Here is a 19040-nt window from a genome sequence, read left to right as displayed (position 1 = left end):
GCTTGCTTATAAGTAAAGTTTGTATAAGTACAAATGTTCACCCTTTCTGGGAAATGCACAATAAAATGTTTTATTTAACTAGCAAGTCAGTTAAAAACAAATTCTTATTTACAATGACGGCCTAGGAACGTTGGGCCAGTAACCGAAAGGTTGCTAGATCGAATCCCTGAGCTGACAAGGTAAAAATCTGTCGTTCTGCCCCTGAACAAGGCAGTTAACCCACTGTTCCTAGGCCGTCATTGTAAATAAGAATTTGTTTTTAACTGACTTGCCTAGTTAAATAAAACATTTTATTGTGCATTTCCCAGAAAGGGTGAACATTTGTACTTATACAAACTTTACTTATAAGCAAGCCAAACAAACATTATTTTCACAGGTTTAATTTCACTGGTTCTAAGGCTTGAGAACTACTGACTCCTATTATCATCCTCCCCCTCTACCTCTAACTGGGTCTCCTCTCCTTCCCCACTGCTGGCCTTCTAACCTGGTTCGTCTCTCTTCTTCAGCAGTTGTGTGAGCAGTCAGATGGTGAACAGGAGGAGTCTGGGACGTTCAGACGGCTCCATAAGCTGGTCACCTCCAGTCGCAGGGTGCGCAAGAAGCTCATCAGGATCGACGAGTCCAAGAGCCCTGGGTCTGAGGGTGAGACGGGTCACTGCAGTAGTCTTTCATTTATTAAACTACAGTGATATTACATAAAGAATCTCAAAGCGCTTTAAAGCAACAACAAAAAAATTGTCAAGCAATTTTGAAAAACAACATCATTCATGAGATGTGATTGTGACAAGTCCCATTATGGCGTAGATGTGATGCCTTTACATAGTCTGTAGTTTATACCAAACAAACCATTTTGTTGGTCACTTGGTGTGAAAAATAWAAATAAAATACCTACTTCTAATCCAAGTTGAGTTGTCATCCATTACACATCGCATTGTCTTGACATTCCCTGACTCTGCCACAAACCTGTCCTTACTACTCCTGCCACCTCCCCTGTCTCTCCCAGAATCTCTGAGCATGGACGGGCCTATCCTGGGTGATGCCATGTCCTCTCTGCCCCTGTACTCTGGGGTTCAGAAGAAGCAGCCTGTGTCTGGTGGGTATCACCACGTTGACTCCCTGGCCTCCTCCCTGCACAACCAGCTGACCTATGACCTTCAAGACTCCGACAACCTGACCACCTCCCCTTCCTCCTCCTCCTCCTTGGACACCTGCAGCAGTGCCACACACACCCACAGTCTGGATACAGTCTCCAGCACCAGCCAGCGGCTGTTCAGAGCCTTCAGTAAGACAGGTGAAGCAAGTCACACAATTTTCCTTCAGGAAAATTACCCTTTTTATTAAGACGTGGTGTTGCTATGAGATTATTAAAACTAAGCTTTTAATTGCTACTTATATCCAGTGCTGGATGTTTTTTTAMCATTTTTTATGTGATCTATTTTTGGCGGGTTTTAAACACACTACATTTGTATAAGCAAGAGGATAAGAGTTGAGCACGTTCTCTTCCTGTACTCGGTATAGGAGGATCCAGCCCCAGGAGCTCCAGCCCGGCCTGTAGCCCAGCCTGTAGCCCAGGGAGCCACCCGGACACTGGCCCCAGCGGTGAAGGGAGAGCGACGGGGGCCGGCGGTACAGGTTTCTCCATGTCAGAGATAGAGGTTGGTGGTAGAGGGGATGGACCTAGGATGGCCCGGTCGGTCACGGATGGTGAGATCAGGAGAGTACTCAGCCCACTCAGCTACCATGGCGTGAGTAATCTTTGGCTGCTTTGGAAATGGCGACCGTCAATAGTAGTGCACTATATAGGGAATAGGGTGCCGTTTGGGACGCAACTTTTGTGTGTGGACTGTGTAGTCTATAGCTTTAGTCATGGCCAGTGGCTAGCCTGGGTACTAGTCTAGTTCTGCTACCTTGCCAACTCCTTATTGAAATTAATGTTTGGCTCAACAATGACAGCAATTGAGTTAGCATCTGGGACCAGGCTAGGAGCGGTTGGATGTTCACTCAGTCCAAAACTATCTTCACACAGAACCACAAAGTCCTATATGTTTGATTGATGAAACTGTCAATATGTCTATCATTTGAAAGTGATATTTATCAGGTGATTTTATTGATTTCATCCTTTGTTTCAGAGAACCTGTAGCTTTGGTGGATTTGATCTGACCAACCGGTCCCTGCACATGGTCAACAGTGACCCTGACCTCACTGTAAGTAGTTTCATATTCATTTGATTCATTGAAATGGGATTTTTTGTTTTTCAGTACCTTCGTTTCATGAAGCTTTTCTGTCTCCCCACACTGTATACTAACTTTAGATTAAAGATGGGGATGCCAGTGTGAAAGATGTAGTCAAGTCTCCACCGACAAACCCTCAAATCTCTTTGGGCAAGAAAGTGAAGTCGGTAAAAGAGACCATGAGAAAGCACATCTCCAAGAGATACCACTGCTCTCTCCCCGAGCAGGTATGTCAGACTCCATGCAATTCAATTATCTATGTATGCTAAATGCTCCAGTGGTCAAACTGTACCTACTCTCTAGCTAGTGTCCCTGGTGGCAATTCAATAGACCTGGTTCATGATGATCAAGAGATTAAGCTGGACTAAATATTTTATAAACATGTAATAACCATGTCTCTGTACCCCCCCCCCCCCTCCAGTCAAGCCCAGACGGTATTTCCAGAGGGCCCCAGTCCCCCACAGCCTCACAGACACAGACTATCTGGAGAAACCCAAGCTGAAGGCTGGAGGGTCAGTGGAGAGCCTGAGGAGCTCCCTCAGCGGACAGAGCTCCATAAGTAAGTACTGTGGGTGGGGGGGGGGGGGGGGTCATCTGTGAGTGTGTGTGTGTGGGGGGGTCTAGTAGTGGGGGGGATGGGTCTGGAGTGGGGGGGGGATCTGTCTAGTGGGGTCGGGGGATGGTTCTGTGTTGTGTCCACATTTGTCTTATATTCCAAAGTGAAACTGTTATTTACAGTGACCAGCAGGCAGAACAGAAAACTCTAGCCCCCTACCAACCTGCATGTTCATTTACCATAGATCTCAATGTGGTTTAGAGATCATTTGAATGGCTCCTCTCATCTCTTATTGTTTACAGGTGGTCATACGGTGGGCACCACCGACTCCTCCAACAGCAACAGAGGGAGTGTGAAGTCTGAGGATGGAGAGGAGGATGAGCCTCCCTACAGAGGACCCTTCTGTGGTCGAGCCATAGTGCACACGGACTCCACCCCCAGCCCCTACGACACTGACTCTCTCAAACTGAAGGTAAAATGCACGCACGCATGCACGTACACACACATTATCCAAACGAACGAATCACAGTGACTGTTCCTGATTTGCAGAGAGGTGATGTCATTAACATCATCGGCAAGCCTCCAATGGGGACGTGGATGGGCCTGCTGAACAATAAGGTGGGGACGTTTAAGTTCATCTACGTGGACGTTCTGGCTGAGGAAGACAAACCTAAACACCCTCGACGTAGGAGGAAGGGAGGGCAGCCCAAACCCACCTCTGTAGAGGAACTCCTGGAGCGCATCAACCTCAAAGTAATGACTTTACTTCTACTAGACTAACTCATAGTCATGACTAGTACTAGACTAACTCATAGTCATGACTAGTAGTACAGGTATTCAGAAACTGGGGGATGCCAAATAAAAATGTAATTCACTCTTAATTCAAAAACATAATATATAGCCTCGTTTCACTGCCAAAAATAAAATTAAACCATCTAGTGTTCAGGGAAATAACAACACAATGTCAAAACAGGTAGCCTAGTCAAATAATTAACATCCAATCACATTAACCGCTACTCTCTCGCGGGAATTCCACTAACGATCCGTATGTAGCCAAACGTAGCTGCTGCTCATGTTGGTATCTGTACTGATGCCACAAAAGCCATGACAGGGAGACATAGTAGAGTGGTAACGCGCGTGCACGCCACTTGGGTACATTGCAGCATCCACCGAGGGGCTCTTGCTGCCAAGGGAATGCCTGACTGCTTGAAAGACGTTTTGGACACTACAGTGACAATGGTTAACTTTGTTAAAGCAAGGCCCCTGAACTCTCGTGTATTTTCGGCACTATGCAATGATATGGGCAGCGRCCAYGTAAYGCTTTTACAACATACAGAAGTGCGCAGGTTATCAAGGGGCAAAGTATTGACACTTTGTTTTTAATTGAGAGACGAGCTAAAAGTTTTCTTTACTGACCATAATTGTCACTTGTCTGACCGCTTGCATGATGACGAGTTTCACACGACTGGCCTATCTGGGTGATGTTTTTTCTCGCCTGATTGATCTGAATCTAGGATTACAGGGACTCTCCAACTATATTCAATGTGCGGGACAAAATTGAGGCTATGATTTTCTGTCTGCATTAACAAGGACAACACACAGGTCTTTCCATCATTATATGATTTTTTTCTGTGCAAATTAACTCAAGCTTACAGACAATGTCAAATGTGATATAGCGAAGCACCTGAGTGAGTTGGGTGCGCAATTACGCAGGTACTTTCCCGAAATGGATGACACAAACAACTGGATTCGTTATTCCTTTCATGCCCTGCCTCCAGTCCACTTACCGATATCTGAACAAGAGAGCCTCATCAAAATTGCAACAAGCGGTTCTGTGAAAATGTAATTTAATCAGAAGCCACTGCCAGATTTCTGGATTGGGCTGCGCTCAGAGTATCCTGCCTTAGCAAATCACGCTGTTAAGACACTGACGCCCTTTCCAACCACAGACCTATRTGAGAGTGGATTCTCGGCCCTCACTAGCATGAAACTAAATACAGGCACAGACTGGGTGCGGAAAATTAATTGAGACTCTCCAATACAACCCAACATTGCAGAGTTATGTGCATCCTTTCAAGCACACCCTTCAAATTAACCTGTGGTGAGTTATTCACAGTTTTCGATGAACAAATAAGGTTTTATATGTAAGATGGTTAAATAAAGAGCAAAATTATTGATTATTATTATTTGTGCCCTGGTCCTATAAGAGCTCTTTGTCACTTCCCACGAGCCGGGTTGTGACAAACTCACTCTCCTTATGTTTAATAAATGTAACGTATAGTGTGTGTGTGGCGGGCTTAATAAATAAATAATTAATTAATAAATAAATACTTATTTTCTTATTTTTTCTCTCATTTTGTCTGTCATAGTTGAAGTGTACCTATAATGAAAATTACAGGCCTCTCTCATCTTTTTAAGTGGGAGAACTTGCACAATTGGTGGCTGACTAAATACTTTTTTGCCCCACTGTATATACAGACGCTCACACGTGAATGCTGTTCTCCTCCTCCTTTTGATGTTTATTTTAAATTTACGTTGGCTACGTGACCAAAGCCTACCCTGTCACCCCTCTGTCCTTCTCACCCCTCCCCCAGGAGCACCTGCCTACCTTCCTGTTTAACGGCTATGAGGACCTGGACACCTTGAAGCTTCTAGAAGAGGAGGATCTAGATGAGCTCAACATCAGAGACCCTCAACACAGAGCTGTGCTGCTCACTGCTGTGGAGCTAATTCAGGAGTACGACGGTTAGTACACACACCCCCACACATACCCCCACACATACCCCCACACATACTCCCACAAACACAATTTGTTGTATGACGGATGTCCCTCTGCTGGGGGTGTTGTATCCTACAGGTAGCAGCGACCAGGACCATGGCGGCCAGTCAGGGGGTTCTCAGGAGAAGCTGTTACTGGACCGTAGCGGCCTACTGGGGGACTCCCCACGAGACTCTGGCTGTTATGAGAGCAATGAGAACCTGGAGAATGGTAACGACAGCCTGACTTGACTCTGACTCTCCTCTTTCACATCTTCATCCACTTCTTGCTGCCATGAGTCTTCTCCAAACTCTTCATCCTCTAAGGGCTGCCATGAGTCTTCTACAACCTCTTCATCCTCTAAGGGCTGCCATGAGTCTTCTCCAAACTCTTCATCCTCTAAGGGCTGTCATGAGTCTTCTCCAACCTCTTCATCCTCTAAGGGCTGCCATGGGCTCCATTCTTCACTCATAGCTTGAGCATTCCAAACTGAGTTCTGAGGCCCCTGAGAGAGAGAGAGAGACTTGGCTGTAGCGCATTGTTTCATCTTATATTTTTATTTTTTATTTCAATGTGACTTTCTTCTGTTTCTCTGCATCGTGGGAGTAAAGGACTCTCTTATCACCAGACAGTGCTCTTCCCATCAACTCTGTACTCTACTGCCCTCCATCTGCAGGCATCTATAGTCATCTGGGCAAATATTCAGTGTCTCCGGGTAGGACTGCTGATATTGGATCAGTTTTGACTTTTAGATCCGATTTAATATGATTATATAGACAGCAGGGGGGACCTGATCCTTGATCAGCACTCCTACTCGGAGACAATTTTTCTTATTTTTCTTTGCAAGAATTAATTTTCCATTCAACCAGAACGGAGGCGAACTGATGAGAGGGTATCGATCTAGCTCTGCCTGTGTATAAGGGAGAGGAGAGCTAACCCTCCTACACTCACTCACTCCACTATCTCCAGAGACCTGTACAATGTGTTCTGTAGAGCTGTTTCTGGACCTACACAGGAATAGATCGGTCTTTGCATTGGCTGAAAATGGTAACTGCTGTAGTAAGAAAAGAAGAAAAAGAAGACTTCTCAGTACTACTTACATATATTTACTGTGGAAGCTTTATTTGATAACTATACCTTTCTTATTGTGGTTATTTGCTTTGGTTTTAGTCTTTAAAATTACGGTGATGATATATGAAGGCTGTTGTGAATGTCATCAGCCCTAGTGGAGAGTTTATGACGAGGATTTTCCACACCTGTATATTTCTCTAGATTTGTGCTGTTTTTGTGTTCATATTTAGTTCAGAACCATGTAATGTAGCACAATATGATGTGCCTAAAGCCAGACCTGCTTCATGCAAGATTCTGAGTTAGTAAATGGTTCAATTATTGATCCCGGGCTGTGTCACAGCCGTCCGGGAGACCCATGAGGAGGCGGCACACAATTGGCCAAGCGTCGTCCGGGTTAGGGGAGRGTTTGGCCGGCCGGGATGTCCTTGTCGCATCGCGCTCTAGCGACTCCTGTGGGCGCATGCACGCTGACACGGTCGTCAGTTGGACTGTTTTTCCTCCGACACATTGGTGCAGCTGGCTTCCGGGTTAAGCGAGCAGTGTGACTTGGCAGGGTCGTGTTTTGGAGGACACAAGGCTTTCGACCTTTGCCACTCCCGAGTCTGTACGGGAGTTACAGCGATGGGACAAGACTAACTACCAATTGGCTATCACGAAATTGGGGTGACAAAGGGGTAAAAATTTAAAAAATGATTTACTTGTTAAAATGGTGGTGCAACATTTTTGTACAATAATTGTGGGTGCATCAAAATACATAGTTGTGACTGAAAAAAATGACAAATGTTTATAAGATAAGCTGTGTGTTATAGCTGACGATACGTTCAAATCAGTGTTACATACAACTCATGGCGCTCTTCTGATGGTAGGAGTTATACTGGTCTAGCTATGTCTGTCCCAAATGGCACCCTATTCCTTATGTAGTACGCTGCTTTTAACCAAGACCAATAGTGCACTACATGGCGCCATTACTACATTGGGGAATGGGGCGCCATTTGGGACATGACCAGTCTTTGAGCAGTTCTAAAGTGTGCCACTGTCATAGTGAGAGCCCGAGAATGAAATAAACTACTCAGTGGTTTACTAGACCGGTCTGCCTGCTTATTTCTCTCACCAGTCATCTCTACTGGACATCATGCTTCATATTCCCGTCAGCTTTCACAATACAATAAATGCTTCTTTTTTTTACAGTTCTGTTTCCGTCCATGTATTTCAGCTCCTCTGAAAAGACCGGCATATTAATCCATTAACAATGCCTGTTTGTTTCAGGAGGGAGGGGCAAAAAGACATCTTCCATGAGCAGGTCCTCGTCAGGTTTTGAGTCCAGTCACCTCCCTTCACCAGAGAACCCCAGCCTCCCCTTCAACCTCCCCCTGACTCACCCCAGCAAAACCACCCTACAGACCAGATCAGAGAACCAGGCCTCTACCTTACCATCTCTAATAGTCCCCATGACCAGCTACAACCTGAGACCAGAGCGGGGCCAGAGCCATCACAGAGACACCCATATAGCCATGAAGATGCTGAGGAGCTGGAGCTGGAGCTGTGAGGAGCTGTGGCTGGGAGGTAGGCCTAGTCCCACAGCCCTGGGGCTACTGCGGCCTTGCCTCTCCCTGGGGGAGCTCCACTCAGACCTGAGCCTCCACACCACTGAACACACCCTGGAAGACCTAGAGCCAGCTCATACCACCATGTCCAAGGGGCGCAGGGAGAACCTACACAAGAGGCTCTACCGCACCTAAGACACTCAGAAGGACCCTACCCACCCACACAACCACTGCTCAACACACCTTGTAGTGTTCTGTCTTGTATGTTAGTTGAACATGGAAATTCCCAGGTTAACAGACCTTCCACGCACATACCTCAATATCCCCTCCATCACGGGGATGTAGGCCCAAGCATCGTTTAGCCTTCCCTGTCAAACCCAAACCCATGTGTACCATCACCCCTCAGCAATGACAAGTGACTAGAATAGTGCCTCTGAACACTTTTCTTTAGACAGCACCTCTTTAGAGGATGTATATAGTTATTACAAAGGAGCAACTCAGCCCTGCACCTCAGACTGACCGTGCAGACACTCCTCCCTAGTCTGAAGCCGACAGGACTCAGTCTGCTGTGGGAAGGAAAACGACACCTGTCAGGTCGGGATCCATCCTGGAGATATCTGACAACAGAGCCCTTCTCTGAAGATAAATGGGCTCTCACCACATATACAGTACTATGGTAGTGCTAAGAAGATGTGTCGAAGACCACAGGCCCCAGCTGGAGGTTTACAGACTGATAACTGACAAAAAATATATCTTACTGCAGCTTACTGGGTTTCCTGTCATATTTCAACTTTAACCCTGTTTGATTCTAAACTAGTATGAACATTGCCAAGCTGTAAGTTATGTAAATACTGTATATGAAATACTGTGACTGAGGACTACAGTAATAAACCGCATTTGTTTTATTAAGATATTTGAGTGTGATTAAAGCAATACAAAAAACAAGGTCTTTTATTTTTATTTTTATGGAAAGTTAGAATTGATTAAATCAGACATCTGAACATGAAACATAAGACAATATTTACTATCACTTAGTGAAATGTCAAGTCCCTGTACCTTTAACTATTCTACCTCAGCCATTATCAATTGCTTGTCTGAAATATCCTTCTCTAAGGGGTTTTGCCACTTCTAAACGGCAAAGTCTATTAATTCAATGTCATTCATCTGGGTAGCTTCCATAATATTCAGATGACATAATTCAAATAACTTTTCACTGTGGAGATTTCATTCATCAAGTAAGCAAAATCGTATCGCTTTCATTTCATTAATGTGCAATGGCAGCAGGTATCACTAATTGGTGCAGATCAAGTAATTATATCATACAGTTATTTAGAAACGATTTCTATGGCAGAGTATCTGCGTAGTGTTCACAGCCTGGCCCTGGGGCGCATCTCATGGAGACACTTCCTGACCAGCCCCAGTGCTTCCAGGGCCGTGCCCCAGCTCAGAGTGACCCCCCAGCCCCCATGGCCGTAGTTATGTACCACCGGTACCTGTCGGCTCCCCAGGAGGACCATCTCTCTCTCCACCCGGACGTTCTTCCTACTGGGTCTCAGCCCCACAGACACCCCCAGGACCCTGGCCCTGCTTAGGGACGGCTCCAGTCTGCTACAGCGCTCCAGGATGTCCTGGCTGTCCTCTGGGTCCACTTCCAGGCGCCAGTCGTCCACCTGCCTACAGAGCCAATCAGCCACACAAAAAGATAACTGTCTCTCTTCTAGAGAGCATACAGACTGAACTTGTAGTGAACGTGATGTTTTGTGGTAATTAGTGCATCCCCCTTCCTACAATATCATKACGTAATGTGTTTATTTCAGAGTATTCCTCAGGTAAACCGCATCTCATTTCATGATGCAATTATGTTTTCTAATAAACTTGACTTGCCTGGTGCCGCCCACTGTCACGCTGTGCATCCCTGGGTAGATATAGGACTGCCCTTCCCCATCCCGGATGAAGTGTTGGAGCCACGGGGCCTGGACCTTCAAATAATATGGATGTTTATGGTCATATACAGCACAATGAAATGCTTATTCACAAGCTCTCTTAGGTGTGTGTGTGTATACACACWTTGAGGACCTGCCCCCTGACAGGGTAGACCTCAGAGTCCCCTACTAGAGTCTTGGCGCCCAGACCGGAGCAGTTGACGATGACGTCGTAGCCCTGGCTGCTTAGTTCCTGGAGGTCGTTTACTTTCTGCTTCACAACCTGGCCTCCTGCTTTTCTAAACCTAAAACAACACTTTTTAAAGTCAGAAAAGATTTGAAACAGAGAAAAAAGCAAACATCTATATGTTAATTCAGGAAGTACATAGAGTAGCTGTTACAATGTTTTTTGATACAGTAACCGTTAATAGATTAACACATGACTATAGTATAGAAGTAAAACAAGCTAAGACCAAGAATTGACCTCTTCTCCATCCATCGCAGGTAGTTGGAACATTCACATTTCACTGTGGTGAACGCCTGGCCAAACTTGTGATCGGGAAACCGTTTCAGTTCACGGTCTGTCATGATTCGGAAACCCAGCACAAATGCAGACCAGAATGGCACCTTATCCGCAGGGAGCTCCTTGTGTATTTGCCATCTAAAAAATATATAATCAATACCAGTTATAACCAAACCCCTTCACAGTGGTGAGCATTTTCAACCAGTAGGACTTATGTCAGAGAACTATTGAACTGGCTGTAATGTGTGTTTCAGAAATGGCACCCTATTCCCTATAGTGCACTTCTCTTCTGGCTCCGGTCAAAAGTAGTGCACTATATAACATCCATTCCTTTATGGTTGAGGATCCTTACCCTGAGCTGAGCAACACCCCAGCCTCTGATGCCTGTTCTGATTGGGCAATAGCCAGCAGGTGATCAATCGTCTCCTTGAACCACCTCTGCTGCTGTTCCAGAGGGATATCTGGGGGAGAGAGAGATGTAGGGGGAGGGAGGAATGTAGAGGGGGGGGGTGTAGGGGGAGAGAGAGGGATGTAGGGGGGAGGGAGGAATGTAGGGGGGGAGAGGGATGTAGAGGGGAGGGAGGAATGTAGAGGGGGGAGAGATGTAGGGGGAGAGAGAGGGATGTAGGGGGAGGGAGGAATGTAGGGGGGGAGAGGGATGTAGGGGGGAGGGAGGAATGTAAGGGGGGGGTGTAGGGGGGAGAGAGAGGGATGTAGGGGGAGGGAGGAATGTAGGGGGAGAGGGATGTAGAGGGGAGGGAGGAATGTAGAGGGGGGAGAGGGATGTAGGGGGGAGGGAGAAATGTAGGGTGGGAGAGGAATGTAGAGGGGGGAGAGAGATGTAGGGGAGGAGAGAGAGGGATGTAGGGGGGGAGGAATGTAGGGGGGGAGAGGGATGTAGGGGGGGAGGGATGTAGGGGGGGGGGGGGAATGTAGAGGGGAGGGGATGTAAAGGAAGGGAGAGAGGGAGAGAGAAGAAGGGCGGGAGGGACAGGGGGAGAGAGAGAGACATGAGGGGAGGGAGAGACGGAGGGAGGGAGAGAGAGAGACAGGGAGGGAGGGGGAGAGAGGGAGGGAGTAAAAGTCACATCAACTGGAGATGATATTTTCGGATGAATTTACTTAAAGTAAATTATGAAATAATGAATTTACCATTAACACACAATGCAGTAACATATAGGCCTCGTACACTAAAAGCATATATAGTGAAAAGTTCAACATCCTATTGTCTGCCAATTCACATGAAGTGGTCAGAAACCAATAAAAAATAATGACTGTTAATGAACTTAATTAACTGGATAAAGAGATGCCCATGTCTCACCTGGGAACGGTGAGCAAATCAGGATCCCAGCAGCCACGTCGCTGGTGGTGTCTGGGGTAAACCTGTCAGCTATGAGGGTCACAGAGCAGTAGGGGAGGGCCTCAGCGATGCACACAGCTGTGGAGAAGCCAACCACACCTCCACCCACCACCACGACTGTCATACTCTTCATCACACTCTTCATCACAGGATGATTCTGCTGGGAGAAAAACAACATAATGGAAAGTTGTAATACTTGTACTGCGTTATACTGTGTATACAGTGCCTTCGGAAAGTATTCCGACCCCTTGACTTTTTACACATTTTGTTACGTTACAGCCTTATTCTAAAATGGATTAAACAAAAGTATTTCCTCAGCAATCTACTCACAATACCTCATAAGTATACAGACCCTTTGCTATGAGACTCGAAATTGAGCTCAGGTGCATCCTGTTTCCATTGATCCTCCTTGAGATGTTTCTAGATCTTGATTGGACATGATTTGGAAAGGCACACACCTGTCTATATAAAAGGTCCYACAGTTGACAGCGCATGTCAGAGAAAAAAACAAGCCATGAGGTCAAAGGAATAGTCCGTAGATCTCCGAGACAGGATTGTGTTGAGGCACAGATCTGGGGAAGGGTACGAAAACATTTCTGCAGCATTGAAGGTCCCAAGAACACAGTGGCCTCCATCATTCTTAAATTGAAGAAGTTTGTAACCACCAAGACTCTTCCTAGAGCTGGCCGCCCAGTCAAACTAAGCAACCGGGGGAGAAGGGCCTTCATCTGGGAGGTGACCAAGAACCCGATGGTCACTCTGACAGAGCTCTAGAGTTCCTATGTGGAGATGGGAGAAGGTTCCTGAAGGACAAACATCTCTGTAGCACTCCACCAATCAGGCCTTTATGGCAGAGTGGCCAGACGGAAGCCACTCCTCAGTAAAAGGCACATGACGGCCCGCTTGGAATTTGCCAAAAAGGCACCTAAAGACTCTGACCATGAGAAAAAAGATTATCTGACTTGATAAAACCAAGATTGAACTCTTTGGCCTCAATTTAATAAATTTTCGAACAAGGTTGTAACCTAACAAAATGTGRAAAGTCAAGGGGTCTGACTAGTTTCCGAAGGCACTGTATACCTTGTTAAAGCACCTGTAGGTGATACAGGAAGGGGAGTATGATCAAATGCAAAATCCATATCAAAATAGCAGTGCAAGTGTCGCAGCCCGGCCGCGCCCGGGAGACCCATGAGGTGGCTCACAATTGGCCCAGCGTCGTCCGGGTTAGAGGAGGGTGTGGGGGGAGAAAGGGGTGGGAAAAAAACTTAAACAGCATTGCAGTGTTCCAGTCCTACGTGTTTATTTTTGATCCCAGCCCCGTCGCTGCATCAGGCCTTTTGCCTCTTGGTAGGCCATCATTGTAAATAAGAATTTGTTCTTTATTGACTTGCCTAGTTAAAGGTTACATTTATATATATATATATATATAACACAAGGCTAAAGTTTAAGGATACGTTGGTTGGTTAATGTCAATTAAATGACAATGGGCTATTTGTACATACACTAACCACTCGACTCAATTAAGTGTTAAACATTCAACCTTTTGATTTATCTGGATGAAATATATCCAACACTGCTTGGGATTTTGAAGTTAAATACAGCAAGTTGAAAAAAAAATGTAATAACCCTTTTGAAGCTTCAGTAACCAGTCGCCTGTGGTATTTTGGATACAGTAATTGCAGGATACTGCAGTTATACCGCATTTTGTCTGCAATATTTTTTCTTAAGGGCATTTACATAAAACACTGCTATTTGCCCATATTCTATTATGATGCCTAACAGAACTTCTCCAACGAATGTTTTGACCTACGTGCAGGCTGTGCAAGGTCACAATGTATCAAACTAATTTACTACTCTGCATAATGAACAGCCAAATCATTGTAATAGAATTCTCCATCAGGCTAGTTTGTAYCTGTGGGATGCGCAGATAGAGGATCAGTTCCCCTCCCCCAACCTTATCCATTAGTGGGGGAAATGCAAAACTGACCCAAGATCAGCGTCTAGAGGCAACTTCACCCTACTCTGCGGTGTTAAAGTCCTGAAAGTAATCAAATAAATCCTGTGTGCCTTTATGAGTTTGCATCCAGCCAACTACTGATGAGCCATGAAGTGGTGACGTTTTTTTTTTATTCATCCAAAGAATCTGGTAATAACCATATTGTGTTCATAGTGTACTGTAGGAGAACTACAAACACAGTTATGGCATATAAAAAGGCTACTAACCTACTACATGTCTCTTGTAAAAGGTTGTCCAACATTCTTCAAGTTGACCTTACAGAGAGCAGACGTCATATCGCCTATAATAAAGATTCGCCTACAATTAAACTAGAACCTGAACTAAATTTCAAACAATTATGTGAGAGTGGACTACAATAAACAGTTGTTTGCTAGACAACAAAGGATAAATAAATGGTGGGACAGGAAAATTGTACCAAACAGAGCGTATTACGATCAGTGGCTCACATCTGCGCATGCTTGAGATTTTAAGCATAACTCATACATAGTCCACAGACGCGATAGCCCGGCATCCCATTGCCACATGCTGCGTTGAAATGCCAGTCGGAACTAGGATACTGACATTTCTGACTTGCTAACTGGTTGTAGTTATACACATGCAGCGTGCACAACAAGTTAGCAAGTCGATGAGTTCCGAGTAACGACTAGCACGTGACCGCAGCAATAGCTGGCTCTGAGACCACAATCCGCAGGGCACTACTGCCCGAACACGCACCTTCCCACAATTCCCAACCAACGCGTCTCAGGTACACGTCCTCTGTGTTGACAGTTGGAGAAATTGCTTGAGCTGCGCTGAGAATTCGACAAGTATAAAAGCCAACGGTCCAATATTCTAGAACACTGCTGTTGGACTATGATTAGCCCAAGCGTCCGCATGCTGGTCGTCACTAGTTACTACAGCCACAAAATCACAACCCCGCCTATTTCTACCATTTTATCATCTTAGAATCTGATTTTAAACCGAACCTTAAATTTAGACCATAAAGCAATTGTTGTTTTCGTGAATTATTACAATATAGCTAATCTTGACCTTGACTGTAGTAACTACTAGAAACCCACATGCTTCCCATTTGAAACATTTGGGGAAAGCTTGTGTATATTGTAATGAAATAGCAGGGAGCATGCTCGTGCGGCAGAGTCGTTATCCGCGCTTATAAACCCAGGGTCGTTACAATATATTATGAGGACATTTTATGAAGTTTTTGTCCGTTGGTCTTCTGGTGCTTTCAAGACAACTGGGAACTAGGAAAAAATATTTTCCAAGTTGGAGCTAGTTTTTTTCTTTCGAGTTCCCAGTTCTATTGAACACAAGGATATCGGAGATTGAGTTCCCAGTTGTTTTGAACGCACCATTCGGCAAGGTTTTCTTTCGGCTGTTCATGCACACGATATTTTTTCGGCGATTGGTCAACAGTAGGGTGTCTTCAATTAAGTGTTTGTCATTCAACGAGAGACGAATCGTTTTCATTCCATTTTTTTTTTCGATTGAGAAATACTGCACCAAACATCTGAGATGTAAAATTGTGCGACTAAGATATCCTGGACAAAAACGTCAATGAATGACAGATTTTTTGGGGTTTTCTTTGTTTAATTCTGACTATTTTGAGAAAATATATACTAGTTACGGCGTCTCAAGATGGACTAACAGTCTGCCGCTTCTCGTTTTTCAAGGGAAGGTATTTTAAAGGAGTATGCACGCACATGCGGTGGATTTTACCAACGTTTTTTTAAACTGACCCAAGAAAGACCGGAACCTGTCGTTTCCAATGGGAGCAAATGAATCATAGTGGATAGAATAAGCAAGGATATAGGCAGAGCCAAGCACGAGCTAGTGAGATCCTATTGGCTCGTTTTAGCATTTATTCGCACATTTTCGCTAGGGAACACCTAGCCCTTGCGCTCCTTCCAAATAACACTTCTTTTTTTTTTTTTTACTTTGGAAAAGGGGTAAAGTCTACAAAACGCAGTCCACTCTGTTTGTTACAGATAATAGTTTTGGAAACAGAAAACTGTATGAAGATCAAATGTTCCATCAATGAGCAAAGTAGCAGAATGTTGGACAAAATACATCTCGCTCCTTATTTTCCCTCTGCCGGCCACTGGTTTTCCCCTCATCACCATATTTGGTAGTTAGTGGAAACGCCAACCGGATGCTTCACATTTATACATCCGGTGAAATATCTGGCTCATTGTTCAACGGGTGTAAAGCCACAGAATAATCTCCGTCTCGCGATAGTCTGAACGAAGGCGAGAGAAGGGTAGTTACCACAGCCACAAAGTCGTAAACGCCCGCATACGSGACCAATCCGATGAGGGAGTGTGATGGCGGTGATTGTACACTAGATTACGGTAAATTGCCGTTTATGCCGCCCATTGTAACTCGCTTGTGGGCGTGCTGGCAGCATGTTCGATCGTGCGTCAAGAATTCAGCATAGCAAGTTTGTATGAAGGTCTGGTTATTAAATTGATACATAGTTCAATAGTAATATCCTCTAAAACGCTCAGGTGACACACTTTGCTGCCCTGTTTCCAATTGTCCACATGGCTGGGAGAATCTATTCAAGTAAGTAAAAAACGATGTGTTATTAGCTAACTAGCTACAGGGCAGACTAACTCAAATGAGCTTACCAGCTATCTAGCCAACTTCACATACTGTATAGATGGATAGCTAAGTGAATGAAATATCACCATCAAACGTTACCTAACACCGAGGTAAAGACAGTTTCAAGTTCGATATTCGACGGATATTCGCGCTCTCAAACCTCAATAGCTTTCAAACCACTTGATCCACAGACTCCAAATAAATGTCATGATGTTGGAAAAATTGCCCACAACATTGCACAGGTCTTATTTTCACGATTTAGACATGAATTTGCTTTCCAAAGCTAATAAACATGTGGAAATGTGAGCAACGTTTTGTATTCCTATTTGAATTAGTTAGGGAGTGTGAACAAAGTGTACACTTTTTTTACATTCAAATTTCAATAGCTCCTTGGTCATGTGACATACTTCAAACAAGGTTCAGAATGTCAACTGACTACTCTTCTATATTGCACACCCTTTAGTTTGTCAATTTTCATCTCACAAGATTTTACATGAATTTTTCCAACTGTAAAGTTTCAATAGCTCCTAGGTCGTGTGACCTAGTGACTTCAAAAAAGGTTCAGAATGTCCACTGAGTGGGCTTACATATTGCACACCCTTTAGTTTGTCCATTTTCATCTCACACGTTTTTACATTAATTTTTCAAAATGTAAAATTTCAATAGCTCCTTGGTCATGTGACCTAATGTCCGCTGACTACCCTTCTATATTGCACACTCTTGTGTACTGTAAAATCATGCGGTGTAACGTACATTTTTCCTAGTTTCAAATTTGCAATAGCTCCTTGGCCATGTCAATTACACACCTAGGAAGCGTGCAGTGGATATACACCCATATTGCATAACCTCTAGTTATGTATCGTCTATATTGTTGTACATTATTATTAGTTTGACAATTAGGGGGTTCAGTCCTCTTTTCTTTAATATTTATCTACAATAATTGATAGTTCTAAGTACTTATTTTCCCTGTTTTTTTTTTTTCCACGGTATTTACAATAGGAGAGAGACAGATAATATCTCCTTTCGTCGTTAATATCAACCATAAAGGAAAAGGGCAAAGTACGAGAGTCATGCTATTAATTGTCCAAAGCAGAGCTAGAGAGTGAGCTAGTGAGGTAGGCTGCAGTGGGTTTGTTGGTCAATACATATACTGAACATGTAACCACAGTAGTGCCCAGTAAATAAAAATATAATATTGACAAATTAAACAAATTGTAGACCTTTAATCTTTTTCAACATGTCAACAGACACTTAATTTAAATTAATTATGAAACATTTCACAGTGTTAACTTTCTCTTTATCCCTGGTTGATGTACATGTCAGAGCCTCTTCAGTGTGGATGGGGTATAGCATACATTTTCAACAACAAAGACTGCACTTCCAGTTTGTGTTCTTTACTCTGTTGAACTCTTTTGTCTTCATTCCTAGGCACAGCACATGGAACCACCGTTGGCATGCAAAACATTCAATCAAAACAAAGCGTAACGTGTTATAAATAATATCAAATATCATGCCGTATGACGAATTAGCCATTCATTGTGTTATATCATAAATTGTCAAATGAATACACAAGCCAAAATTGTATGCTGTGTTCCTTATCAATATAATCTAGTAGTAATTTATTAGAGGTAATTTCCATTATGCCCCATTCTACACACAGCCTAAATTATAAGCACTGAACCATTTACAGGACAATAAAAGTAGCATATAGAATCCAACCCTATCACAGAGTGAATAAATATACTGTCGTGGCCAAAAGTTTTGAGAATGACACAAATATAAAGTTTCACAAAGTCTGCTGCCTCAGTTTGTAGGATGGCAATTTTCATATACTCCAGAATGTTATGAAGGGTGATCAGATGAATTGCAAAGTCCCTCTTTGCCATGCAAATGAACTGAATCCCCCCCAAAACATTTCCACTGCATTTCAGCCCTGCCACAAAAGGACCAGCTGACATCATGTCAGTGATTCTCTCGTTAACACAGGTGTGAGTGTTGACGAGGACAAGGCTGGAGATTGAGTTCGAATAACAGACTGGAAGCTTCAAAATGAGGGTGGTGCTTGGAATCATTGTTCTTCTTCTATCAATCATGATTACCTGCAAGGAAACAGGTGCCATCATTGCTTTGCACAAGCAAAAAACAGGGTGAAACAGATCAGGGGTGGAGGAGAGCAAGCACAAAGACAGGTGAAACAGATCAGGGTGGAGCAGAAGACAAGCACAAAGACAGGTGAAACAGATCAGGGTGGAGTGGAGACAAAAGCACAAGACAGGTGAAACAGATCAGGGTGGAGCAGAGACAAGCACAAAGACAGGTGAAACAGATCAGGGTGGAGCAGAGACAAGCACAAAGACAGGTGAAACAGATCAGGGTGGAGCAGAGACAAGCAACAAAGACAGGTGAAACAGATCAGGGTGTGACAGATCTTTCTCCTTTATTGACGCTTTGGCTGTT

The 19040-nt window shown here is 44.2% G+C and overlaps 2 protein-coding genes across 8 annotated transcripts in view; one reads left to right on the top strand and one right to left on the bottom strand.

Moving 5' to 3' along the window:
* LOC111963076 (SAM and SH3 domain-containing protein 1-like) overlaps nucleotides 1-9105 on the top strand; it is a 150823-nt gene extending 141718 nt beyond the window's left edge. Inside the window, 12 exon segments of the mRNA XM_070443309.1 lie at nucleotides 507-642; nucleotides 1004-1291; nucleotides 1519-1745; nucleotides 2130-2204; nucleotides 2312-2458; nucleotides 2653-2697; nucleotides 2700-2790; nucleotides 3090-3259; nucleotides 3337-3540; nucleotides 5382-5532; nucleotides 5645-5776; nucleotides 7883-9105. Coding sequence (XP_070299410.1) covers nucleotides 507-642; nucleotides 1004-1291; nucleotides 1519-1745; nucleotides 2130-2204; nucleotides 2312-2458; nucleotides 2653-2697; nucleotides 2700-2790; nucleotides 3090-3259; nucleotides 3337-3540; nucleotides 5382-5532; nucleotides 5645-5776; nucleotides 7883-8355 — 2139 coding nt within the window. The 3' untranslated portion in view covers nucleotides 8356-9105.
* LOC111963524 (D-aspartate oxidase) lies at nucleotides 9048-14889 on the bottom strand. 7 transcript variants are annotated; one of them, XM_070443440.1, is made up of 8 exons: nucleotides 14697-14889; nucleotides 14189-14262; nucleotides 11927-12125; nucleotides 10958-11066; nucleotides 10567-10743; nucleotides 10228-10387; nucleotides 10041-10139; nucleotides 9048-9830 (listed from the first exon to the last, which is right to left on the bottom strand). In XM_070443440.1, the coding sequence occupies exons 3-8, from the start codon at nucleotides 12108-12110 to the stop codon at nucleotides 9528-9530; spliced, it is 1032 nt and encodes a 343-aa protein (XP_070299541.1). In that variant the 5' UTR covers nucleotides 12111-12125; nucleotides 14189-14262; nucleotides 14697-14889; the 3' UTR covers nucleotides 9048-9527. The 7 variants fall into 7 exon arrangements, with proteins under 7 accessions (XP_070299541.1, XP_070299542.1, XP_070299545.1 ...); XM_070443441.1 differs by having other exon boundaries at nucleotides 11927-12122; nucleotides 14697-14888; XM_070443444.1 differs by lacking the exon at nucleotides 14189-14262 and having other exon boundaries at nucleotides 11927-12104; nucleotides 14691-14889.
* Nucleotides 14890-19040: the final 4151 nt, after the last annotated feature.

The sequence above is a fragment of the Salvelinus sp. IW2-2015 genome, linkage group LG4q.2 (assembly GCF_002910315.2).
Source record: "Salvelinus sp. IW2-2015 linkage group LG4q.2, ASM291031v2, whole genome shotgun sequence".
In the NCBI taxonomy this organism is placed as follows: Eukaryota; Metazoa; Chordata; class Actinopteri; order Salmoniformes; family Salmonidae; genus Salvelinus; species Salvelinus sp. IW2-2015.
The sequence above is the reverse complement of the archived record's forward strand: the minus strand, read 5'-3'. Positions and strand labels throughout refer to the sequence as shown.